Source organism: Gambusia affinis, linkage group LG07 (genome assembly GCF_019740435.1).
Source record: "Gambusia affinis linkage group LG07, SWU_Gaff_1.0, whole genome shotgun sequence".
NCBI classification, from domain to species: domain Eukaryota; kingdom Metazoa; phylum Chordata; class Actinopteri; order Cyprinodontiformes; family Poeciliidae; genus Gambusia; species Gambusia affinis.
In genome coordinates this window covers 17,921,622-17,948,689 of record NC_057874.1, presented here as the reverse complement: position 1 = coordinate 17,948,689, position 27,068 = coordinate 17,921,622, and the positions used below count along the sequence as shown (strand labels likewise).

General features: G+C 37.8%; 2 protein-coding genes across 4 annotated transcripts in view; both read left to right on the top strand.

Moving 5' to 3' along the window:
• The window catches only part of LOC122833604 (testis-expressed protein 264 homolog), a 45,560-nt gene that overhangs the window by 15,875 nt on the left and 2,617 nt on the right, over positions 1–27,068 (top strand). For both annotated transcript variants that reach the window (XM_044121320.1, XM_044121321.1), the window contains one exon: positions 19,985–20,150. In XM_044121320.1, the coding sequence (XP_043977255.1) occupies positions 19,985–20,150 (166 nt within the window). The remainder of the gene's footprint in view (positions 1–19,984; positions 20,151–27,068) is intronic.
• LOC122833589 lies at positions 13,223–18,159 on the top strand. Of its 2 annotated transcripts, XR_006370995.1 has the most exons (3): positions 13,223–15,558; positions 17,449–17,965; positions 18,054–18,159. XR_006370995.1 is itself a non-coding variant. In XM_044121291.1 (2 exons), the coding sequence occupies exons 1-2, from the start codon at positions 13,315–13,317 to the stop codon at positions 17,602–17,604; spliced, it is 2,400 nt and encodes a 799-aa protein (XP_043977226.1). In that variant the 5' UTR covers positions 13,223–13,314; the 3' UTR covers positions 17,605–18,149. The 2 variants fall into 2 exon arrangements, 1 of the variants encoding a protein (XP_043977226.1); XM_044121291.1 differs by having other exon boundaries at positions 17,449–18,149.

Below are 27,068 nucleotides of genomic sequence, written 5' to 3'. Positions count from 1 at the left end.
AAAACTACAATTTAGGAGTGATGAAAACAGCATTTTCCTGAAGCAGATAATAAAAATATTTCTCATAAATTAAAAAAAGTAATCCAAAAAGGGGGCTTATAGGCTTAAACAGTCCAATCTTTTTTCTCACTAGCCCAGGTAAGACACTTCTGACATCTCTGGTCTAGGAGTGTGACAGTTGAAGTTTCTATTAATATGTTTGGATGCAGCACCTTGTGAGCAGCTCTGAAACAATGCCACTATGTGGTTTACCGTTGTGGTGAAGGGTGGCAGTGACTGTCTGCTGGACAGTTGTCAAGTCAGCAGTCTTCGCATTGTGTAGGTCACGCCGACATCTATGTGTTAAAAACCTTTTTTTTCATGTATTGGTTTTATGTAGGATGCAAAAACTTTGGTGCAACTGCTGGTGTTTTTCTTCACCATCACCTTTATTGTTTAGTATTCTACGATTGCTTTCTAGAATTCTAGGATTCATTTTTGTTATGTTTCTAGTTATTTAAAAAGTTATTTAAGGTTAGCGATTATAAAGCATTCTTTATTTTGTGTGTGTCAAATGTCTGCTGATCATAGATTTTATTTGTCTTTGATCAGTGCACACTAACACAATGGACTTCATGTCTAAGATTTACTGCTGTGTGAAGGACCTCAGCCCCTGCTGTGGATTCATTAAAGATGAATACTAGCATAAAGTCATGCAGAAAAACAGTGCTTTTTACACTGATTCATTATTGCAGATATATCAGCACAATGTGCTCATGGTGTTTGTTAAAATATGCCTGTTCAGAGTTGATATCAGCTCCTGGGCTGGTTCTTTGAACGATGCCCTGGAAGGAAAGCTGTAATTTGCACAAGATGCATTCAATTCTTTCTTGTGGAACATTTCTGCACATTTTGATACCTTTGTCAATGTTCTTCTAACTTTTTCCTCTCCCCATTTTGTTTTTGATGTATCACTGAATCTGGGTTTTTAGTAAAACATTCCAGTTTTGCAAAATTCTGAAAAAATTTTATACATTATATGTCAGCTCTATTTTAGTTCCCAACCTGCAAGGAATCAACCAGAGACATAAGTTACTTTATGTATCTCCAGACATGGAGAACCGCAGTCAAACAACTGTCTGGGACCAACTCCGCTGGCTCTCAGTCCACAGCTGCCTTTTTTTTTTATCACAACAAGGAAAGGGGGAGTTGGGTTTCTTCAATATGAACAGTCAGTTTCATCAGAGACTTCGACCACAGGATGTTCTGGGACATGCCCTTTCAACGGCACAAGGATGACCAGTTTAAATCAAGCAGTTCGATAACACAAGAAGAGTGAGTAAGCGTTTCTAATCTCGAAACAAACATTGATAAAACAAGAAGAGTGTGTAGCGTTTCTAATCTCCAAGCAAACATCCAAAGAACAGTTAATAATGTGCCATAAAAGAAAACGGGCCAAAGAAAAAACACAAAAGAATAATAATATGAAAACATATAAACTCATAATTTAAATAAACTTGGACAAGAATTTTTCTAACATTATATATTAAAGAAAAGTTGTGTAAGATTGCAAGCTTTTACAGAGTCTCTGTGTGATGAATTGACTGTGACATAACCTAGGGCAACATTGACGGTGTAACGATTTGAAACTAAAATAATCCTGGGATGTACAGTTATAGCAAGTTCTGCAGCTCTTTTGTCTTACTTTTTTGCATTATCAGTACTTTTTGTTGTTGTTTGTGCTTCCCTGCATTAATTATAGGATTTGAGGATATGCTAAGATTCTCAAACTATTATGAGTTACTATTATGAGCTGTAGAAAACTGCTCACTTTCCTGAAAAATCCAAAGATGATGGTTTAAGACACAAGTTTAAAAGGTTTTGGTCTTCCTCCAGCAAATTGAATGCTAATCTGGCTGCTGTCATCCAAAAATGACTACAGCTTTAAATTGGAGCATGTTCAAAGAAAACTGGAAAAAAGGCATGGTTGGAGTCTTAGTGTGCCAAATGAAATGTTTGTTGTTTAGCAAACAAGAAGATCTTGTAGGTTTGCCAGAATCAGCTCTGCATGCATGTCTGCCAGCTTTACAAAGACTGCAGAAGGGAAGGTGTTACTGTGGAGGAAGTTGCAGTAGAGCTTCAGCTACTTCAGTGGTGAGGGAAACATCCAACATGACGTTGGACCAGTTATTTAAAAGTCATGCCACAAATTCAAGGTTTTGACTAACATGCAACATAAAGGACTGAGTACCTTAGTGTAGATTACCTAATAGAAAGTAATTTAAAATATTTTGGAGTTGTTTCTGCAGTTGAGTTTACAAAATCCACTGATATCCACACTGGACAAAAAGGAAGTACAGTTAAGGCTCTTTCCATAACTTTTCCCTGTTTTCTTAACTTTTTGTTATTTGCTTTGTGGTTTGCTAGAATCAGTTTGAACTTTGTAACCCTTCCCAGACTGACAGATTTCAGTGTTTCTCATCTGTTTTCAACATTGCCTTGGATTGAATTAAAATGTGGTACCTTTAAGATCATTTAGCTTCATGTCATCAGACCAGTTTTATTAAGTGGATTTTGACAGTGCCGGCTCTAATAAGACCTAATTTGGCTTGTGAAACTGAACTTAGTTTTCACCATTATATGTCTAGTCATAGTTCACGATTTAACAATCTCCTTAATCGATGAGCTCATTATCTGAAAACAGCTCTTTCTATTCATTCACCTTATAGCTGCAAGCCAGCGTTTAGTCTGCCTTGCACACTGTAGTCTTTACGATTTCACAAAATAGGCAGCAAAGCAAATCCTTTTTCATACCTCTCAGAGGGATGGACACCTTACAGCTCTTGATCAGCAAGGGCTTTCAGGTGCAGTGGCTTGACAGAAGTCACTTTCCAGGGACAAGCCTTTAAGGATAAACCTTCTACCAGGACAGTAAAGTATTTTATAAAACCATAGAGCTGAGACTGTGGTTGTCCTTTTCATAACTCGATAAGTTAGCAACCTACTAAATAAGCACCGACTGATTGACAGTTTTCTGGCTGAGGAAGCTGCACTAAATATAGAACTGACTACAATGTATAGAGTACATGTAGAGTAAAAGACAAATGGTAAATTCACAAATCCAAATCCTACAACAATAAATAATCAAGATTTAAAATAGATTTGAAATCAATTACATATTGCGTTTACCAGATCTTTGCCCCTTGCTCCTTTTCTCCTCTTGAGTCTTGCAGTACTGGACTCATAGCTGCTCTGAATATGTAACCTGTAAAGTCACTTGTAACAGTCCTCTCATATTATTATTTTTCATTTTAATCAAATAAAAGGACGCTGTCAACCGTACAAGAAAACACCTTAAAAAAATTTAATGAAAACGGAGAACTGCGAAAAATTTAAATTAACCCCATATCTTATTGTTGAAATGCCTGTAAATACTTTTATTAAAACCATCCCCCAGAATCTCACAATAATCTGTTGGTGATATTGGATCCTGTTCTCATGTGTCTGTGTAAACCGGTCAGTTTCATTTTCAATTCCTGCTTTTCTTTGTTCAGAAAAATTGCTGTATCTTTGTGTTTGGAGGAGCAGCCCATAGTTGTGTTATCTATAAAGACATTTTCAATTCCCTGCAGCAACTGAAGGTGGTTGGTAATATCATCCACAAAGCAATTTTTAACAGCATTTGCGGCCTTCTTAACTTTAAGCTTTAGAAGCAAGTTATTGTATATTTGCTCCAGTAAAGTTGCTGCATTTCTTGCTATGCTGTAAGCATTTCTTAAGATAATTCTGATGTATGTCTTCATCTTCACTGATCCATGTTACCAGTTATCTGAACTCAAAACATGCCTCTGGAAATATGACCAGAATGACCCTAAGATGACAGCTGCTCTCAAAATTGAGACAATTATATTGCCTTTATGGAGTCACAGTATAAGTCCTGCAAACTCAAAAAATATGAACGTTGTTCGTATTCTCTAATCCCCTTTGCCTCAAATAGGACACGCACTCAGGGATATGAACAGTGAGCCTTTGAAACATTTCTCTTACCAGTAAGGGTTGCTGATATTTCTCCACAAAAACATAATATCGTCCCATATCAACACTGTATGAGTATAACTTTATTCTACCATATTTTGGCTTAATTCAAGCTGCTGTTATTGGATTTTTGTGCCAGTCACAGAATGCCCATAACAAATACCAAGTTTGACCATAAATCCATAACTGTATTTAGCATCAGGGACAAACGTTGATGATCGATTTTGCCATAATCCCATCTGATCTAAAATGTAATATTTCAGAAACTCGGGTAGAGTGAGGGGTAGAGTTGTAAATTGATCATCTACTGGTGTTGTTAGATCCAGTGGCAGGAAAGGCTGGCAGATAAATCTAGAAAGCTCAAATGAATAGTGAAAGTAAACTGAGAAAGTCTAGTAAAAGACAACTTTTAATAGATTTCCAATGTCAAATTTACAGAAAGGGACTGTGGAGTGTTTTCCAGCTACTGGTATTGATGGATCCCACTACTTAACCTCTGTGGAAAAGTATACTCTTGGTTGCACAATAGGAAACCCTGTCAAACCTGTATACACTTACATTCAGCTGTGAGAGATTGGATGGAAAAAAGGTGAAAAGGATAAAAAACACCCTAGAAATGGAATAATATGTTCAGAATTGTGTCCAAAAAATGCTTGGATACAGGAGGAGAAAAGTATCTTTTGTCCTGCTGATGGAAAAATAGACAGCATCTTTAGCCTTGCAAAGTCACTGAGGCAGTCGACATGTGGTTTCCTATACTGTAACCTTAAATCACTCTTTCTCCATTTAAAGACATTTTAATGTGTGTCTTCATGAAGAGCTCTAATGTTTAATTAGGGCACTGTTGCCTGGAAACATAGCTTGTCTGATTTTATGTCTTATTCGCTGTTAGTTTTAGTTGTTTCTTTGTATTATTGATTGTAAAGGTTTATTTCTAAAAGCTTAGTCATGGACTGGTTCTGCACATTAGTATTTGACTAGGGGGCCTATCGAAAGGGGAACTGTGTCATTTTTTTATGTTTTGTCACTGCTCAAATAATTTTAGATGAGTGACAATATGAAGGTCTTATTTTAAACATCATTGTTTCATTGCCAAACTAGAATCTTCAGCCTGGGAATAATGGGAATATTGGGTTATTTTGACAATGTGTTACTCCAGCGATCCAATCATAAGACAGCAAATTGTAAAATAGATAATGGATAATAAATGGATAATTTTTGAGAATTGTTTTGGTCCAACAGATAGATTCAACTTTTATTGAACTTCCTGCTGGTCAAGCACATCGATAAGACACATAAGTTATATTTGGAGGTACATGCTCTTTTAAAATTCTAGAAATATCTGTAGATTTTTTTTTTATGGTAATTGTTAACTATACATTTTGACTTCAGCTTATTTATTCAGCAATAAAATGATCAAGTATTGGGATTCATGGTACTGTTTGCATGAGATTAGATTTAAATAATTTTAGAAGCTGTTGAAGACCAGATAATTAAGATTTTAAGTTTGCTTCAGACTTTTCTTTTTGGATCTGCCTGTTGTCTTTTATTGTCAAAAGATAAAAATTGACTATCAGTTATCAGTTTATTTACTTCTTATGTGTATGGTTCATAGTGACTAATAACAGGCATTGTTTTGTTTGGAATCTATATAACTAATATCAGTTTTTATCATTGCAGCATCTATTAGCTCCGTGCACACATATGTCACAAAGAATTATTAGGGAAGTTTGGCACAATCTCTTGTGTTCATTCCAGTTTGAATAACTTTTGGTTACATCGCCTGCTTATTAATAATCATGCACTGTGCTCAGTCTGTGTGATTTATTTTTAAAATGGTCTGTCACAGTTTCATAAGACTTCAAATTTAAAGAAATGTGTTGATATGTCATTTCGAGTGGCTGGACTTGTAATGAGGCTAAAATGCAATTGTGATTTCAAGCCAGAGAAATTAAGCAGCTGATATTTTCTTTGTCCAATAGTCGTTCCTGTGCTGCCAGGGAACAAGAAAAAAAAAAAAAAAAACACCTTTAATTGACCCAGCTGCCACAGACTGCAATAAGCGCTCTCCTGAGCTTTGAGGTCATCGTACTGCTTTGAACTTGTAGGAAAAATATCAAACAAAAAATTACTTGAACACCATTCACAATCCTCTATGCAATTATGAGCTCTAATATGAACTGCTTCTCTTTTTCTTCCATGTATTCTACTCATAGGCCACAAGAGAACTTGAGTTCATGGTATAGTTACAGCTACAGAGGGTCGGTCTTTTGTTTTTCTCCCTGCCAGTGGAAAGGAAAAGCTCTGGGGTGCACACATGGATACACAACTTAAGCAAAAATGTTCTCAACAATAACAATGCAAAGTCTGCTTCAAAGTCCACTGTACTTATACTTATGCCTAATTCTGGTCCTTTACACATTGACAATTATGTTTATTTAATTTCGCAACAAGTAAATGTAGTAAGTGTAATTTCAACACTTATGCAGTGCTGTAATGTATGACTATGTGGATGTAAATTTATGTTCTTTAGAATAAGTTCCATTTTCATGTCTGCAACCACTCATTTTAATTTCCTGTTTTATTATAACAATGCATTTGAAAAATAGAGGATAAAATAAGAGGAACTCTGCTTCTGTTTTGATCTGCCACAACACCATAATCATAAACGCCACCACAACATCTGCACATCCTTAGATTAGAAATCCAATTTACTATCATATCAAGTGAGGGAAAGAAATCAATCCTTGTCACAGAAGATTACTTCAGGGTCTCAAGAGGTATTTTAGTTTAAAAGCACATCAAGGTTGAATGTTTAAGTAAATTATTTCTATAGCCCTTTCAGTTTGACTCAAAAGCATTGTTCAGTCATACCATGTGTTTCACTTTACTTGCAGGTGCAATTTGAATATAAAATAAATCCTAAATTAAATCTTAAAACTTCCTCTTTGGTTCTGTAATTCAATTCAAAAGTGAAGCTCATTCATTTCAAATAGATCAATATATTTGAAGTTAATCTGGATAATTATTGCTTACCTATGAAAGTTGGCTAACCAGAAAATTTGGATTTTATATAGAAGTAATAAAACATTATTTCAATAGAAAAATGCCCACATAATTATGAGAAAATTGTATTGAACTGACACCATATCCGAAGAAAGTAAACTACCATAGGTTATAGCTAAATATTTAAATATTAATGGGAAATTTAATAAAAGGAGAAAGCATGAATGAAAAAGGTACTCAATCAAATGTCACCAGATTCACAAGGTGTGGACTGCAGCTGGAGTTAGTTGTATTAAAAATTTTTGAAATGCTCCTTTTTTGAATTTACTTCTGTACATAACAGTTTTTTTCTGGCAGTAGTATTTATTGAGTTTTGTAACTTTTACGCTTCTCACCATATTATTCCCATTGCTGTCTAGTAAAATGTTAATTTAATCTAGGAAATAGAACTATTAGATCTATTTCTCATTCATTCATAAGTTGTTGAATGTCAAAAATAAAATATCATGTATTTGCCAACAGAGCTTACGCATCAGACTGAAACTATATTCAAAAGGTGGATATGTTTTGCTAAATAAGTCTATGCAGAATTTATTATCCTTCAGTTTCCTTTATTCACATGAAAATGTCAGAGGCATTAATTGACCTTCTTGCTTGTACAAAGCGTTTTTGTTTTGACAATAATGAAAATGATGTTTGTTCAAGTGCAGTTTCTTAGTTTTTAAATAATTTGTAGTGTGACTGATTTCTAGAAAAATTTGATTTGTCAGCAAAAGATATTTGTAAATGCTATATATATAGATATAGATAGATAGACATTCTCGTCAGTTTTAAAAATAGATGTGGGTATCTGGGTAAAGCTGAGTCATTAAGCTTTACTGACAATGCCTTTCCAGCCTCATTTACATGTTGCTCTGTGTTCAAACAATTAGCTTAATATTCATGGTAGAAGTTAGACTTATAAATTATAATTTTTTTCACATTAATTATACTGTACTTTCTATGTTGATATATATTTAATCTGTTTTGCTTAATTGCTTTTTGGCTGTGGAGGCTAGAAAACAGCTGCTGAATGAGAAAATGACATCAAATTTACAATATTTGGTTTTCTAGCTGTGCAGGTTTTGGGGTAAAGCACAGTATGGGCTGGACAGCTGGACATTTTCTTGATGTATTTGTTTATACTTTGAAGTTGGAACTCCACATTGCAAGAAACATCTGGATTGCTTTTTGAAACTTTTATTTTGACTTGGGAAAGAATTTTAGCACCATAGTTGAACTCAGTATTTAATATGGGGGTGTCATCTATAAACCAATGACCTGTTTATTGGCACTTCAGATCGTTTGTGAGTCATTAAATCAGTACAGCCTCCGTTACTAAACATGTAGCTACAGTGTTTGAATTTACACATGTGAGAAGTATCTTGGTATTGACTTGAGTTGCTATTTAATCAGGTCGGCTAATGTTTCTACCTTACATTTGCAACTTGAAGAAGGCTGGGTGGGATTCATTCACCAAAATTGTTAGCTACATTTTCCTACAGAAAGCCACGTACTTTCTATTTTCTGCTAATTGTCATTTAATTTTATGATCATTAATTGATTATCTCAAATTTTACACATACATCTGTATACACCCACAAACAGCTGCATATTTATACATCTGGGTTTATTTATATGTCTGGGTTTTTATCTCAGGCTGATGAAGGAATTCAACATGAATATCCAAATGTTTCCAAGGGAAAAGGCGCCAATAATTCATGTTGTTGAAATATCTGAAACTGACAGCATTGTTCTTGCTGACAGCAGTGAGAGAGATTGTTTCTGCTGCCGTAACTGGGTTGAGACAGATGGTAAGTGAGTTGATTGGACAGAAGTTGTCTCTCTTCTCTCTAAAAGCCTGTCTTGCCTCGGTCTGTCGAATCTACAAACCTGGTTCTCAAATGTCTGCTACCTACCTTCATATTTAAGAGTTGCTGGCTGTCATTTCTCTCACCTTACTTGAATCTGGGACAGCAGCTGGAGGCACTTAGACTGTACTCATAGGAACTGTCAAGAAAGAGTTATCAAAATGTTCAACTTTGGGTGATAAATGACAAGGTTTTACATTTTTCTAAAACAGTTCAAATACTGATAATTAAATAATCAGTCATACGGAGGTAATTTTTGGTAGCTACAATGTGTTGTCTTTTTAGTGTCTCAGCACATTAAGCCGGGAAAGTTGATAGTAACGGGTAATGGCTGTGCATACAAAAAAATTATGTGTATAAAATGCTAACAATCCTAGAAAAAATTAACGTGAGACTTCCATCACCTGGGGGAGGAGAGGTGAGGAGCAGTCAAAAAACGATTGAAAATGTGGATTCATTACACACAGAGTGATACATTTCAAATGTCTCACAGATTGCTGTATTGAGACTGAGCTTCTAGAGTGACCACACACCTGTATCCTTAACATGAGCTCCAGCTATCCCATTCCTTGTGTTACGAAACTCCTGAGTCAGAGACATCATTAAGTGTCTTACTTGGACTCAAGAGAAAATGGATAGGACAGTTGTCCATTAATCCTGTAATCAGACTGAACAAAATTTTGCTTTTGACTTTTAAACAAAACAGATTCCCAAAGTCTTGATGAAAATTAAGGCCCTGAATCCATGTTTCTTAAAGTCCGGTGTGAAGTTTCCACAGTCAGTGATGATTTGAGGGTCGTGTCATCTGCAGGTGTTGGTTCATTGTGTTTTCTCAACTCCAGAGTCTAAGCTGGCAACTAACATGATTAGATCTCTTCCTGCCAGAGGATGTACTTCCCAACACTACCAAATGTACTAATACCATCTATAATGGTTGGTAAGCTATGGTGAGTAAACTATCTAGGTCGAATGACTCAGTGCCTCACAGTGCACAATACATTGACTTGCCATTATTAGTTGTCAGATTTTTCTTTATTTAATATCCCCTTTTTATTGTATTTATGCAATATTCATATGTCTTGAGAAAATGATTTTATTTAAATTACCAGAAAAAAAATGCTTAAAATAAAAAACTCTGTATTATGAATCTATGTGAATACCACTCATTGATTTGGTAAGATGCATCCTCATCTCACTTAATTGGAGATTTGTTTGGCTACTTAAACGTGTACTTCCTTTCAGTGAAACAACACTTCAGGTCTGTTTCAGTAATGCGGCACACAGCCTCAGGCAGAACCCGAACTCTGGCTATGGAGTGCTGTGAACCTGGAGGGGAGGGACTTATCTACCTGTTAATGAGACCTAGGATGGTATGTAGCTGCTGTCAAGGCAACTGCATCTGGTTTGTTGTTTTTTGTTATTTGATTTAAGTAGCAATAGTTAAATTTTATTTAATATAAAATTTAAGTTTGAATGTGTAATGGTTTCCAGTGGATTTGTGTTTATACTCATTAGGTTCAGTTTAATGTACATTCAAGTGTGGGGGGACCTTTTATTTTGTTCCGCGGACCATGTGTTGCCCGGGAAAACTTTGGCTGGCGCACTTAGAGCCACATGGACTTAAAGCTGAAGAAGCTGATCGCTTGAACTAAGTTTATTCCTCTGGAGTCAATGCGGCTAATGAGGTACAGTTTGTTTATTTGTATCTTTTATTTATCTACGTACGCCATTTATTGTGAATTAATTTGGGTTTGTGTTACCTTTGTTTTTTAGTTCTGACGGCATTTTTGGGGACCTTGTAAAACGTGTCCACAATAAATGGCTGTTGACACCGAAGAACTGCGTTAAGCTTTTATTAACTCGAGAGGAGTAATAGTCAGAACTCAGCCTGCTTCGTGCTGGAGAAGAGCGGAGAGAAGAGCGGAGCCTGTTGCAGCTGCGGAGCGTCAACGAGCAGCTCGTTAAGGGGTGACGTCGCTCTCTAGCATCGAAGGAAAGACTGCATGCACGGATTACCCGAGCCAGAGGCAGCCAGAGTCCAGGAGTGCAGCTGGTTAATCTGCCACCAAGTAACACGTTTAAAACAAGTTAAATGTGAAGAGGTGAATTAACCTGCTAACTTTGAAAGGGACTCTTTAAGTGCTTAAGGGGGTAAGCAGGTGTGGTCTAAAGCCAAGCTGAAGTTTAAGACATTTTTTGTCTGACGCACGGTAATTGTTACGAAGCTGTTTAAGTCAGTTACAAGTGTTTTGACATTTTAAGAGTAAGCTAAGGTACCTTAAAGGCAAGTTATCATTTAGCTTCACATGAAAGATATTTTCCTGTGTTTTGTAACAAGTGAAAGAAGATTTATTGTTCTGTTTAAGGTGTTACCACATTTAAGTTCGTCTTGAAGATAGAAATGATTTAAGTTTAAAACACATAAAAGGTGGTATTTAAAGAGAGTTAAAGATACACTACATTTAAGTTTATTTAAGAAAAAATCATTGAAGTTTCTAAACAATTGAAAGGTTAGTTCTTGAAGCTATACATTTTAACATAGGAATATTTTAAGTTAAATTAGTACATACACAAATTGAACAGTGACATGGCCACGCAGAAAGACTGTGACACTGAAGCTATGGAGCTGCAGCAAGAGGGGAGTCACGAAGAGAAGGTCTCAGATACAATCCTCTTGGAGGCAAAAATAAGTCAAGCTGTTCCAGAAGAAGGCTTGAGGAAAAGTGTAAGGCAGAGAAAACTCACAGAGAAAGGCCAAGCGCTACATGAAGAAAAGGTGAGTCGACTTCAAGCTCGTTTCAAGGTCAGTTATGACAAATGGAAAACTGCTGCTAAACAGGCTAAAAGAGCACTTGGAGCACCTGATGAACCAAGTCTGCACGATCACATTGTTGAAATTCAACATGCTTCAGGAGAAGTGAAGCAAGCCTACGAAGAGCTGCGAAGTTATGAAACACCTGATAGAGACACTCGTCGCAGAGTGGACACGTGTGACGCAGTTTCACAAAAAATTATAAAACAAGTTCAAAGAAATACTGGTGCAAAGGAAGATGAGAAAGATGTAGAAAAAAGATCAGCTCGTTGGAGTGAAGCTGGCTCTGTGTTCACTTCAACAACCTCTCAAAGTTTCACACGGTCGAGTAGTGTACGTTCAAGCCACTCGAGTAGGTTGTCTGTCAGAAGGCAAGAAGCAGCAGCAGAACTTGCAGCCATGGAAGCTACTCTAAAGATGATGGAAGAAATAGAGTGTGAAAAAGAGAAACTTGAAGAGCTTGAATTTGAAAACAAAGAAAGGCTTGCAAAACAAGAAGCAGAGAATGCTGAAGCCCAAAGAATATTAGAACGAAGGAAAAGAGAACTGGAACGTTTAGAAGCTGCAAAACAAATGAATGCTGCCAAAGCACGACTCAGAGTTTATGAGCAAGAACTCAATTCAGATGAAGAAATATCGGATCTTCTGCATGATGTGGAAAAATCAAGGACCACATCAGATCCAGTAAACCAGCCTCCGCCTAAGCTGACACCTTCAAGACTTAATCCAAGTGCACAACCATTTACTATGGCACAAGACATTACCTCAAGTGCACAACCTACCAGCAATGCCACACAGGAAGATGGAGTAGCAGTACTGGCAAAGGTTTTAGCAGAGTCCATTAACATTAACCGATTACCAGTTCCAGAACCTGCTGTTTTCAATGGTGATCCAATCAAGTACAAGGATTGGAAAATTTCATTTCAGTTGCTGATTGAAAGAAAGAACATCCCAGTGGGTGAAAAGATCTACTATCTACGAAAGTATGTTGGAGGTCCTGCAAGAAAGGCCATCGAAGCTTACTTTCTACTGGGAACAGACACGGCATATCAGTCAGCTTGGAACATTTTGGAGGAAAGATATGGAAGTTCATTCATAATCGCTAAAGCCTTCAGAGATAAGCTCTCATCATGGCCGAAAATTGGAGCAAAAGACTGCGCTGAACTAAGAGAGTTCTCAGATTTTCTCAGAGGTTGTGAAGCAGCAATGTCTCAGATAAAGAGTCTTGAGGTTCTAAATGACTGTAGTGAGAACCAGAGAATGCTCAATAAGCTGCCTGATTGGCTTACAGCAAGATGGAATAGGCAAGTCATTCAGATTGAAGAGGAGACAGGTTCATTTCCAACCTTCAGCAACTTTGTTGACTTTGTCACAAGAGAAGCTAAAATAGCATGTAACCCAGTGACATCGCTACATGCACTCAAAGCAAATGACTCAGAGAAAGTAAAAACTTTAAAAGCTCAAAGTGTTGGTGCTAATGCATTTGCAAGCAGCACAGAAGAGAGAACAGAAACAAACAAATGTGTTTTCTGTGAAAGATTAAATCACAACATTCAGACATGTCGGAAGTTTATGGAGAAAGCCATAGCTGAAAGAGTGAAGTTTGTGAAATTAAAAGGACTATGTTTTGGATGTCTCAGTTTTGGACACCAATCCAAGAAATGTGAAAAGAGAAGTATTTGTAATACCTGTAAGAGAAAACACCCAACATGTTTACATGAAGAACGAGACAAAGAGTTCAGAAGAAATAAGGACTGTGATAAAGAACAAAGGGAAGTCAAAGAAACCAAAGAACAAGGTAAAGAAACATCAAGTGAAGCAATCTCAAACCGTGTTATCCAAGGTCATAAGACCGATCTTACATCTACAATGATTCCAGTTTGGTTATCCACAGCAAGCAAACCAGAACAGGAAATGCTAGTATACGCCCTTCTGGATAGTCAAAGCGACACTACATTTGTTCTCAAAGAAAAGGCAGATGCTCTGGACACAGAAAAAAGAGATGTACAGTTAAAGCTCTCTACATTGTCATCTAAAGATTCTGTTGTTCCAAGTCAAAGGCTCTCAGGGCTACAAATCAGAGGTTTTTACTCTTCAAAGAGAATCCCTCTTCCTATGACATATACTAGAGAATTTATTCCTGCCAATTTAAGCCATATCCCCACACCAAAGACAGCAAGAGCATGGCCTCACCTGGAGCACCTTGCTGAAGAGATTGCCCCTTTGATTGAATGCGATGTTGCTTTGTTAATAGGTTATAACTGTTCACAAGCATTGGTACCAAGAGAAGTTGTCTCAGGAAAGGACAATGAGCCCTTTGCTCAAAAGACAGACCTCGGCTGGACAATAGTCGGAGGTGTTGATCATTGTGTTGACTATGGAGACATTATTGGATGTAGTCACAGGATAATTGTCAAGGAAGTGACACCCAATCCACCATCTGATCAGCTGTCTAAAGAGGTGCACTTTATTTGTCACACTCAGGTCAAAGAGGTTTTCATGCCATCAGATGTTATTAAAGTTCTCGAATCTGATTTTAATGAAAGGAAAGTGGAAGATTCTCATCTCTCTCAAGAGGATTTACGCTTTATTTCCATAATGGAGAATGGAGTGAAAATTCAAGAAGATGGACATTGTGAGCTACCTTTACCATTTAAGGAAGATAGACCAATTCTACCAAACAACAAGAACTGTGCAGAACACAGACTCAAGTGTCTCAAAAAGAGATTTGGAAAGGATAAACAATATCACAGTGACTATGTGAAGTTTATGAATGAAACAATAGAGTGTGGAGATGCAGTAAAGGTGCCTCCTGAAGAACTGCACAAACACCCAGCATGGTACATACCTCACCATGGGGTTTACCATCCCCAAAAACCGGGAAAAATAAGAGTGGTGTTCGATTGTTCAGCAAAGTATGAAGGAGTCTCATTGAACGATCACCTGTTGACAGGACCAGAGTTAACCAACACACTTGTAGGAGTCCTGTGCAGATTCCGAAAGGGACAAGTAGCAGTGATGTGCGACATCAAACGCATGTTTCATCAATTCAGAGTCAGAGTAGAAGATCAAGACTATTTTCGCTTCCTGTGGTGGGATGATGGAGATTTCCATTCCACTCCATCGGTCTACCGCATGCGTGTCCACCTGTTTGGAGCTGCCTCATCACCAGCCTGTGCCAACTTCGGTCTCAAGTACATTGCAGCACAGGGTCAAGGACAGTTTAGTGAAGCGACAATAAAATTTATTGAAAGAAATTTTTTTGTGGACGATGGGTTGATCAGTTTTCACTCAGAAAAAGAAGCAGTTCATCTGGTGAATGAAGCAAAGCAACTCTGTCAAACTGGGAAACTACAACTTAACAAGTTTGTTTCCAACAGTACTCAAGTACTCAACTCACTTCCCAAAGAAGACTGTGCAGATACGGTAAAATCTCAAGATCTTGCACTTGGTGAGCAACAGACGGACAGAGCTCTAGGCATTAAGTGGTGTGTTGCCTCTGATCATTTCCAGTTTCAAGTAGTTGTGAAGGAGCACCCACTTTCCAGAAGAGGAGTGTTGTCGACTGTGGCCTCCATCTTCGACCCACTTGGACTTGTGGCGCCTTTCGTTTTACTCGGCAAGCAAATATTACAGCAGATGTGTCGTGACAAGGCAGATTGGGATGCACCACTCTCAAGTGAACTCAAGCCACGGTGGGAGTCCTGGCTGTCAGATGTCAAGAACCTTGCAGATGTTAAAATCGATCGTTGTTACCTTCCTAAGGATTTCAAAGAAGTTCAGAAGTATGAACTCCACTATTTTTCAGATGCAAGTGTTGCAGGATATGGAGTTTGTACCTACCTAAGAGCCATCAGTGAATCAGGACAAATCCATTGCTCTCTTGTATTCGCCAAATCCAGAGTAGCACCCACAAAAGTGACTACGGTACCAAGATTGGAGCTGTCTGCAGCAGTCGTTGCAGTACGCATAAGCGACATGCTCAAAGCAGAATTGGAGCTGGAAAATGCTGAAGAATTCTTCTGGACAGACTCGCAAGTTGTGTTGGGCTACATCAGCAATGAGGCAAGACGTTTTCACATTTTTGTAGCGAATCGAATCCAACGCATTAAAGACAGTACTGTGCCAACACAGTGGAAGTACATTCCTTCAGATGAAAATCCCGCAGACCATGCGTCTCGTGGATTAAAAGCCAAAGACCTTGTTTCTTCCAACTGGTTCAGAGGACCAAGTTTTCTCTGGCAAGAAGAGCTACCCAGTGGCGAGGTTAAGGTGGGAGAACTTGAATCAGAAGACCCAGAAGTGCGGAAAGTAGTTGCACACCACACGTTGGCAAAGATGGATTCTTTGGCGGAACGTTTTGTGAAGTTCTCCAACTGGTCAAGACTAGTCAAAGCTATCGCAAGACTTATCAGATTTGGGAAAGAGTTTAAGAGAATGCAAAAGAGAACCAATGAAGCTACAAGTCTTGAAGAAAGACAAGAAGCTGAACTTACAATCATAGCAATTGTTCAAGGCTCAGTCTTCTCCAAAGAGATCAAGGAGCTTCAGTCCAGAGTGGAGTTAACTAAAGACAAGACAAGTAAGCTCTATCGGCTCAACCCCTTTCTCGACCACAAGAATGTTCTCAGAGTGGGGGGTAGGTTAGAGCAAGCCACTCTACATCCATATGTCAAGCACCCAGCGATTTTACCAAAGACCAGCCACATCACAAAGTTACTGATTGATCACTATCATCAGCAGGTGAAACATCAGGGCCGGGGCATGACAATAAATGAGCTAAGAGCAAACGGCATTTGGATACTTGGATGTAGTCAAGCAGTATCATCCTATATCTACAACTGTGTCAAATGCAGAAAATTCAGACGAGGAACAGAAGAGCAGAAAATGGCAAACCTGCCAAATGAGAGAATGGAAACAACTCCTCCATTCACATATTGTGGGATGGATTGTTTTGGCCCTTTTTATGTCAAAGAAGGACGTAAAGAGCTCAAACGGTATGGACTTCTGTTCACATGCTTGTGTTCCCGTGCAATACACATCGAGTTACTCGATGATTTGTCTACTGACGCCTTCCTTAATTCACTCCGAGCTTTCATTGCCCTACGCGGGAATGTACGGCAGCTACGATCGGACCAGGGTACTAACTTTGTTGGGGCAGTGCGAGAACTCCTTGAAGCAATAAGAGAAATGAACCAGGAAAACTTGAAGCAACTCGGCTGCGAGTTTGTTATGAACCCACCCTCTGCCAGTCATATGGGTGGAGCCTGGGAGAGGCAAATTCGTACAATCAGAAGTGTGTTGTCCTCCATCCTAGACCAGTCTTCCAGAACATTGGACAGTTCATCATTACGGACCTATCTCTACGAAGTGATGGCCATAGTAAACAGTCGACCCATCACCCCACACCTACTCAATGATCCTTCTGGACCTCAACCACTCACTCCCAATCTTCTTTTAACAATGAAGACATCTGTAATACTACCACCTCCAGGAGACTTTGTGCGGCAGGACTTGTATCTACGCAAGAGATGGCGTAGAGTTCAATACTTAGCCAATGAGTTCTGGCACAGATGGAGAAAAGAATATTTGTTGGGGCTACAGCAAAGACAAAAATGGCAGAAAACAAGGAGAAATGCGAAAGTCAATGACATAGTCATCATCAAAGATGAAGCGGCACCAAGAAATGACTGGAAACTCGCTAAGGTCACAGCAGTTTATCCAAGTGAAGATGGATGTGTGCGGAAGGTGCAGTTATTGATCAGTGACTCTGCATTAGATCGCCATGGAAAACGACTCACCAAACAAATACACTTAGACAGACCTATACATAAGACAGTCACATTGTTAGAGGCAGGATAGACCCACTCATAAGTTTATAATAGAAATCACAAGTGATTTGGTGGGAGTGTAGCTGCTGTCAAGGCAACTGCATCTGGTTTGTTGTTTTTTGTTATTTGATTTAAGTAGCAATAGTTACATTTTATTTCATATAAAACATTTACGTTTGAATGTGTAATGGTTTCCAGTGGATTTGTGGTTATACTCATTAGGTTCAGTTTAATGTACATTCAAGTGTGGGGGGACCTTTTATTTTGTTCCGCGGACCATGTGTTGCCCGGGAAAACTTTGGCTGGCGCACTTAGAGCCACATGGACTTAAAGCTGAAGAAGCTGATCGCTTGAACTAAGTTTATTCCTCTGGAGTCAATGCGGCTAATGAGGTACAGTTTGTTTATTTGTATCTTTTATTTATCTACGTACGCCATTTATTGTGAATTAATTTGGGTTTGTGTTACCTTTGTTTTTTAGTTCTGACGGCATTTTTGGGGACTTTGTAAAACGTGTCCACAATAAATGGCTGTTGACACCGAAGAACTGCGTTAAGCTTTTATTAACTCGAGAGGAGTATTATGGTAGGTTTGCAGAAACATTTTCCCTTGGGGTGAATGAGGGTCACAGCAAGTTCCTTCAAAGTCGTGGAGTTGCAGGAAAAGAGCTCAGCAGATTGTCAGACCTCAGCATTAAGAGACACAGTGTTGTGTTTGTTGTGGAACTCTGAACCAGATTTTTATCTTTATGAGGTTGTTGGAGGAGGCGACCTTGGCTAACACCTGTACAGTCTGGAGAAACAGATGGGACTGAATTGAGGGGATGTGTTTTGTTGATGCAGTGTATACTGATTAGGAGCCATGTGTAACTTAAGTGATTGTCACATGTTAACATATCAATCTTTATAAACCAATCGGTCTCATGAATGATCAAAAGTCGATCTAGAATGATGAATCCACTGCCTTTCTGTTGCCCCATTTCTGTTATGTACTAAACTAAGAATCAGAAGGTTTCTGTATGTTTCTCAGGATTTAGAATGTATTTAGAATCAACAAGAAAAATGAACAATTAAGCTAAATAATTCAATCAGAATCAACAAGAACTGCAATACACGGAATCAAGAATCTAATTAATTAATGATCAACAAATTACTCACTAAAAATTAATTAAAAGAAAAGATTAATAATCAGGAAATCAGCATCACTCTGAAACCGGGTTGAGAATACGAAGAGGAACACACTCTAAGACAGCTATGAAGTGAGGCCAAGCACACATTCACATCTGCAGTCACGGCAACACCTGAGGAGCCCAGAGGAAATCTGATCCAGGCTGACTTTGGGCTAAAAGCCCAGTTTGTTTAATTATGCCTCTTCTTAAACAACACTGCTAGATTCAGAATTTTGTTTCTTTACAAACAGTTTGTCTGTCTGTAAATTCAACAACTAACACTGAGAAGCTGGGAACTCTTTCTGTCCTGTCCTACATTTTAAACAGTGTCATCATGCTTCTTCAGATCACCTGGGAGACAATCTTCTGAAATTTTGCTTTTGGTCTGGTGAGGGTGGCGCCAGTGATGAGTTCAGGAACACTAAGGGAAATTTAGCTTCCAGTGGATTAGATGCAGACCAGCTATGGTTAATATGGAGGTTGAGCCACAAGTAGTATCAGTATTGCCATTTTAGACTTTGCACATGGAAAAGGCACAATAGCCAGAATATATTTGGTACATCGCAATAAAACAATGACAGAAAGAGATGGAGCGGGAGAAACCCACCGGTTCAAGGACACAGTTTTACCAACATCGCCTTGAACAGAATCTGTGCTTTTGTTTGGGTGCAGATCATTTTTTCAACATTTCATTGAACTTGTATAAGAACAATTAATAAGTTACTACATTCACCATCAAATGTTCAAAAACATAAAACTTTATAATAACAATAATACCTAACACCTAAATTAAGAAATTGCCACCTGGTTAAATGGAGAAATTTTATTTGGGAAGGTGGTCAGGATTACTTTGTTTGATATTATTTCTGATTTTATTTTAGATCTTGTGTGTGTTTGAAATTTTAGGTTTATTTTTAAACATATTCATTTGCTAATTACCAAAGCAAGTTAATCTATTTTAGAATTATGTGTTTGTAGCTACCTCTGGTATTTCCTAATTCCACATGGGATTCCATTTCCTCAAGTCTCTAGACTGAAAAGTTATTTGTAATTTTTAAATCATTGTTGATTGTACTTTGTAGTGCACTTGAACAATAAACATGAGAAATATTCATGAAGTCAGATGTCAAATAAATGGTGCATCATTTACAATACAATTATATTTTTTTAAGTTAACTTGGTCACTTACTTGAGGTGTTTCTTCGATATTAGTAACCGCATTTTGTGCGCCATTTCTCTTCCAGGAACGAAGGCTTTGCGCTCACCCTTTCCTCGAGCTCTACAGAGACGGTCAGATCCAGTTCATCGTCCCCCTGGCGCGGCAGGGGGATTTTTATGTGCCGGAGGTACGACAGGCAGAGAGGAGTCTGTCAGAACAAGAGGAATTTCACAGTGATACTGACATCTCAGGTACACTGTCCTTTTTATGTTGTGGTGCACTGGCACAAAAAGATGTTTGCATTTTTGTTCAATTTCTTTATAAGTGTCAAAAATATCACATGGTTTTTATATGAGTGAAGATTTGGTATTGCAGGAATAATTGCATATTTCACTTTTTTATTTTGTCTAATTACAACTACAATCTTGGTGTTTTTTATTAGGATTTGTATGCTATGCTAACACAAAGTAGCTTATAATTGTGAAGGAAAAGAAAGAAAATTACATGGTTTCCATTTATTTTTCTCTTCCATTTGTTAAGCTGCCTTCACTCTAATTCCACTAAAAAAAATCTAGGGCAGCCAATTGCCTTAAAAAAAATTACCTAATTTGTGAACAGTCATGTCTTTATTGAGAAGAGGCAAGAAGAAAGTCATAGTAGTTCCATTTGCAGTTTGCCACAAATCCTGTAGGGGGCAGAATAAAGTCCCCTCGTCAAATGAGATGAAAACTGAGCTTTTCTGTTGTGCAAATTTCTGTTATCAAAGAATGACAGTCTGTTCCAATAACTAGAGAAAGATTAAACTAATCCCGTTCGAAGACCCACTGAACACAGTCAGTCGAAGAGCCCTGGACAGCACAGATCACATGATTATATAGTCACAGCAAAAACAAACACAACACAGATCACATGATTATATAGTCACAGCAAAAAAGGAACACACCCCAAGTCTGAACTTATTTCCATTAGCAGGTGTACAACACTGCCACATGTTTATCCACTGTCATGCAACTGCCCCTCACCTCATTGGAGGGAACGATTTTTAGTTAAGACTTTTTTTTGGAGACCCAGACCCTACATGTATGGCAGGAATTAAGAGCTGACAAGGCTTCCAACAGAAACTTCTAGTTCTTCTGTATCAGTCACTCAAAGTTGCAGGCTCTCTCACACTTACACAGCGACAAACATTAAAGAAAAACATTCATATACACAAAACACTATCAATCCTCATTTAGATAAAATTAAAATGAAATAGTTCAAATAATATTTTCTATTACACTGTTTATATGCTGAATGCTAAATGCTGCACGCAAAAAAAACTAAAAATGCACCATCTGGAACACACTGTCCCAGCTGTAAAATAAAGTGGTGGCAGCACCATGCTGCCACATCTCAAAGTCCAGACCTAAATGCATTTGAAAATTTATGACCGTTCTTTGTCTAATCTGACTGAGTTTGTTATTTTGTTTAAAAGAATTGGCAAATGTTCAGTTAATGGGTGTGCAAAGCTGTGAGAGACATTTACCATAAAATAACTGCAGCTGAAAGTGGGTTTTCAAAGTGTTAATACAAACCCATGGTGCACAAATCAGATTTTAGTTTCGTAAAACTAATTAAGAACTATCTTTCTTTTTTCTTCTTCGGAATCATGCGCAATTTTGTGTTGATGTATCACATAAAATCCCCATAAAAATGTTAGTTTGTTGCTTTAACATGACAAAATTTGAAAAAAAAAAAAAAAATCCAAGTTTCATAATTCAAGGTATAAATACTTCTACAAAGAACGAGTATTATGTCTCATCTTTTACTGCCCATAAAGTCCTTATTCACACATAAGTTACATATCAAATTTTGCTGGTGTTTTTCCAAAACACCCTTCTCCTCTATTGTTCAATTAAGAATTGCTTCAGTTCAGCAACTGACCACAACAACAGCATTTAAGAGCACTGTGAGATTTGACCTGATCTTACTGAATCCTGATGCAACTCAACACTGTGGCCACCTTAAGGCACAGCTGCACAGTCTGTTTATATCTCTTCCTACTCATGAAGGAAGTATCTGGCTTTTAAGCGTCTCTATGCTTCCATTTGATTTCATGCTCAACAGGGAGAGTTAAGCAAAACAACCAAAACTGTAAATGCAAATCAGTTGACCTTAAAAAGCTCCACAAAAATGAAGAGAAGATATATTTTCTAAGAAAGCCGTCTTGGTCTGCCATCTGTCCAGTCAGGCTTGTTGATGTTTTGGCTTGAATATAAGGGAATTGGACCTTGTATCGAATGCTGTTTTGTTTATGGGTAGCTCTGTAGAAGTAAACTGTTACTGACACCTTCTTAGGTGTTAATGAAAAGCCCAGACATAGCAGTCTTTGCTGGCGCTGTGCTGCCACTCACCAAGAGGGTGACTGCACCTTTAAGGACACCACCCGGAAACCTTGCTCTCAGAAAGAATACAGAGCACTCAGACATAAATTTGAGATATAAAAGATACAGTTATTGTTAGTTGATGATTCTTATAATAGATTTGTTGAAGTGCATAATTAATGCTGCTTAGATGCCACTAAGCTCTGTTTGATTTAAGTCAACATAACATTAGATAGACAGCAGGTGATTAGGAACAACACTTGCTAATAATAATAATAACTTGAGCTATAATTATTGTTTTTTGGAAGGAAGAGAAATACAAAATAATAAGAAGTAATGTTAGTTTGGAGTTTAGTACGCAAAATTAGAGGATGTCAGGATATTAAACTAGCAGTTTAAAATAATATGTTGGATTGGACTTGCAAATGTCTACAGGATTGGGATTGTTTGGATTTTTTTTAGGTCAGATCTGAGCTCTGTTTGGCACCACTAACACCTGACTGTGGGTTACCTATCACCAAGAAACTTTCACAATTTGACTTTTTACACAGGAGGTATCCAGTCATGGTACAAAGCTGTGATGCACCGAGTTCCTGAGAAACTGTATATCTACCCACTCCTTCAGCTTCTTTCTCTCTAAATTGGTCAAGAAAATTGTAAGCTTTATGCAGTAGCTGTTGCAATAAATGGGAAACCTTTGCCTTTATAAGTTGAAAGGATTTTAGACTTCAGAACATGGACACATTTTAAAACTTACTATTGGCTGCTAATCAAATTTCATCCTGAAGACAGCAGCTTGACAACATCAGCTCAAAAAGCTACAAGTGAGTCATATGAAGAAACATTTATTTCAAGGGCATGACTCTAATTTTACAAAAGTCTGAATGTATTCAATCAAGTTTTGTTTTTTTTTCACTTTTTGCTGAATTGTCTCCAGATGTTGCCAGTATTTTGCTCAGATTTGTGTGTTTTTAGCAGCCTAACAATAAGACCTTCTTGAATATGTTGATATTTTAAACTGTAACTCAGTAAAAATGTCAGACTTTTTAATCACTTCCAAACTTTGTAACATCTTAGCTGAAGCCCACTTGTCAATAAGATATTCAAATTTAGTCTTTCATTCGGATGTAATTTCTATATTGAATAATATTTTGGCACCTTTTTGCAACTTTATCAGATTCAATAAGATGCTTTTCTTTTCTTGCATGATGACATCTCGGTTTTGTTAAAACTTAAAAATAATAAAAATCAAACAAAGAAAATGCTACTGAATTTTAAAACATACCTTGTAATATTCTCTTTCTTGTTCTGACTACCCAGATTTACATCAATTTCTGTTTGAATTTCACTCAGTCTGGACAGAAAGCCAGACCCTAAAAGTTCCCTGGTGAATCTTCTCTATTTTTCGCCAAAGCAAACAAGAGCGCTGCTGACAAATCCTGCTCCTCGTGTGTCATGGCCACAGTGCAGAGTGGAAGTGACATTCAGGTCCATGCCTCTGAATGATAATGTGACAGATAGTTGTGCCCCTGTCACACTGAAATCTTTTCAGCCAGAGTGAGCCAGCGGAGCATCCAGGCCACTGGAAGCTTCTTCGGTCTATTGACACCCCGCTCCACACGCACTTGCACTTGACCGCACGCCACTGCCGCAACCCCCCAAACACTCGATACCAATCCTGTCTCGGTGACCTTATCAACCCCCAGCTTCTGCACACATGGCTCCTCATACTGCCTGGCAGCATTCTAACAATTATCCTGTCAGTCCTCGGCATACTTCACTCAGCTGTAAAAGTGGTTTTGCATTTTGTATTAGTGGTAGTTCTTTACAAACATGCTGCGTTTGCTGGCTGTTTTAAGACTTTTGGGAACACTTTCATGTTAAGTGTCAGGTAATATTAAAGGAATAACTCTCAGCTCAAGTCCAGCAGAATTTGTATCTAATTTTCAGTAGAACTCGGTTGTGTTTTCTTGTTTATGAACTTTTTGTTTCAGCACATCTCAACTTCACTTCTGTCGAGCACCTTTAAAGCAATTATAAATTTCAAAGTCCATAGTAACTTAATAAAATGTATAGAAAAGAGCAGCAAACAAATATCAATAAAAGCTCCAATAAAAGCAAATAAGTAAATGTAATCAAATGGACATTCTCCAACCAATTTATTGCATACAACTTTTTTGTAATTTGCCTTTTGTCTTCACATCTGCTTTAATTTTGACTGCCATACATTTTACAAGGTGTTGGGAAGAGCCCTCAGAGATATTGCCCCATACCCAGATGATAGTGTCACACAGTTGCTGCAGATTCCTGCACATTCAATATTTAAAATTCTTGTTCCTCCAAATCCCAAATGATACCAGTTGGATCTGCTGTACCCTTTTGTGATGTTCAAGAAGCCCGGTTGAGACAATTTGAGCTTTATGACATGGTGCAGGATCCTCTCAGAAGACAGGTGCACTCTGTGATGTATGAGGTCAGCATCAATGCACAGGTATGCTGCAGTGCTTAAGCAATGCTCACCCAAAGGATGCAAAAAAAAAACATCCTCTGCACCATTACATCACCTGCCTGAACTGTTGATGCAAGGCAGAATGAATCCATGCTTTCATGTTGTTTACCTCAAATTATAACTCAAGCATCTGAATGCTGTTGCTAAGATTGAGACTCACCAAACCAGCCATCATTTTCCCAGCTTGTTATAGTTGTATTTTGTTGAGCCTGTCACTCTTGTAGCCTTAGTTTTTAGTTCTCCCTTGACATGAGTTGGACTGAGTGTAGTAATCTGCTGCCGTAGCAGATTACTATCCCTCTCCGCCATTCTGCCCATTTCTGCTCATTTTCCTCTGACCTCTGAAACAACTGGATTCACTGAATTTTATTTTGTTTTCAGTTCATTCTCCCTAAACGCAGGAGAAGGTTGTGTGCTAAAATTCTTGGTAGGTCATAAAAATACACAAGTGTCAAGCCGACTGGAGAATGTATAACTCTTACTGTCAAATATTCACTCGTACGAAAAAGCTGCTCTATCTCTAAGAAACATTGGCATTTTGTTTGCTCCTTGCTCCATTTGGTTCCCATGCACAAAGTATTTCACAGCTTTGTACTGAACTATGGAGTATCAAATGATTTATCTTAGAAATAAGGTAGTTTTTTGTTTTTTTTTAAAGTTTTGTTGGCTCTAGTGGCCTTCATTTGAAAGCAGTTCGACAGGAAAGAGGGTAATGAGAGAGGGCCAAGACATGCGGCAAATGTCACCAGGCCGGGAATTGAACCTGCGACCACCGCCGTGGGGATTAAGGGCCTCAATACATGGGTCGTGCTTTTCCCATGCTCCACAGCACACAGCAACCCCTAGAAATTAGATAGTTTGATTCATTCTGGAGATAATCTGTTTACTGGCACCTTTATATTCTTAGATTTGTTTTGGATTGGACATGTGGTTTTAAAACTGGATCTGGTTTAGAAGTTAAACTGAAATTAATATTTATCTTTACTTTTCAAATTGTTTACCTCAAATTCTGACTCAAGCATCTCAATACTGGTCTAAGATTGAGACTGACCAAACCAGCCATCATTTTTCCAGCTTGTTATAGTTGAATTTTGGTGAATTGTGGTAGAAATGTATTGAAAATAAGGAAACTGTTCCTGAAATAATCTTTAATTATGGTTAGTTGATTTGATTTCATTTTAACAAATTTTATGTTTTTTACATCTTACAGTAGAGGTTATTTAACTTGCTCAAAAATAACTAATAATTATACTGCTGAATCAGAAGCCAGTCTCAGGATCATGTTGTTCATGTTACAACTTTATGTTATTCCTTAGGCTTCAGCCTATTTCCAATGACTGTGGTTTTATTCCTGTTCACCCAGACAACTTGTGAAATATGATTTTGGATCCTGACTGGGTTTGAGGGATCTCTTGCTGTTAGATGATTAAATGAAGCTCGCATAACCAGATTTTCTTACAGTAGGGGATTATTAGGTTGTACAAAATTAAATGCAGAGGAAGTGAAATGATCAGAACCCCCTAAATTCCTCTCAAGTTTTGGATTGAGAAATTGCCATAACTTTTAAAAACGACTCCAGTCAGAGATTAACATTTTTCCTTTTTGATGGGGCAATAAGATTATTTTAGGAATACAATTGTAAAAATAGTATGAATAAGATATAAAAAACCCCACTCATGTTTGAATCTGATTCTGCATTAGATTTTTAGATGGCCATTCTTATATCTCCTCTTTTGCTCTCCACACAGCCTTTTCACTGACTTTTCTTCAGTGTCAGAGTAGAAATTTTCATTTTTTCAGACCTGACTGCCCTTCTTTGTTGCCAACTTAGCAACTTCTGTGTTGTACTTTTTCATAAGCATCTACCATCAAATCCTGCGGCTACTTGAGTAAACTTTAGATACATTCTGCTAAAGAAACTTGATAGACCTTTCTGACTGGACCACACAGATATTAATTTAAGTCTAAAGCAATCTAAACAAGGACTTAGTCTGGCTGAAGGTTTAGGTTTGGATACTGAAGGTGAAGCTCTGCCCCAATTTTTTTTGCAGTTTCCAGCAGATTTTGCTTAAAGGTTTGCCCTGCACTTAGCGCCATCCGTTTTGTACCCAGTCTGATCAACTTTCCTGTTCTGGCTTAGCAATCCACTACACTATTATGTTTTACTATACATAATGGTTACTATCACAGTCTTACTGTGATAATAAAACACGTTTAGTCTTAGGATTCTCTGAGAAAGGCTAAAATGATTTACAGCAGTTTTTAGATGTGCCACAGGTACAAACACTGGAATGAAA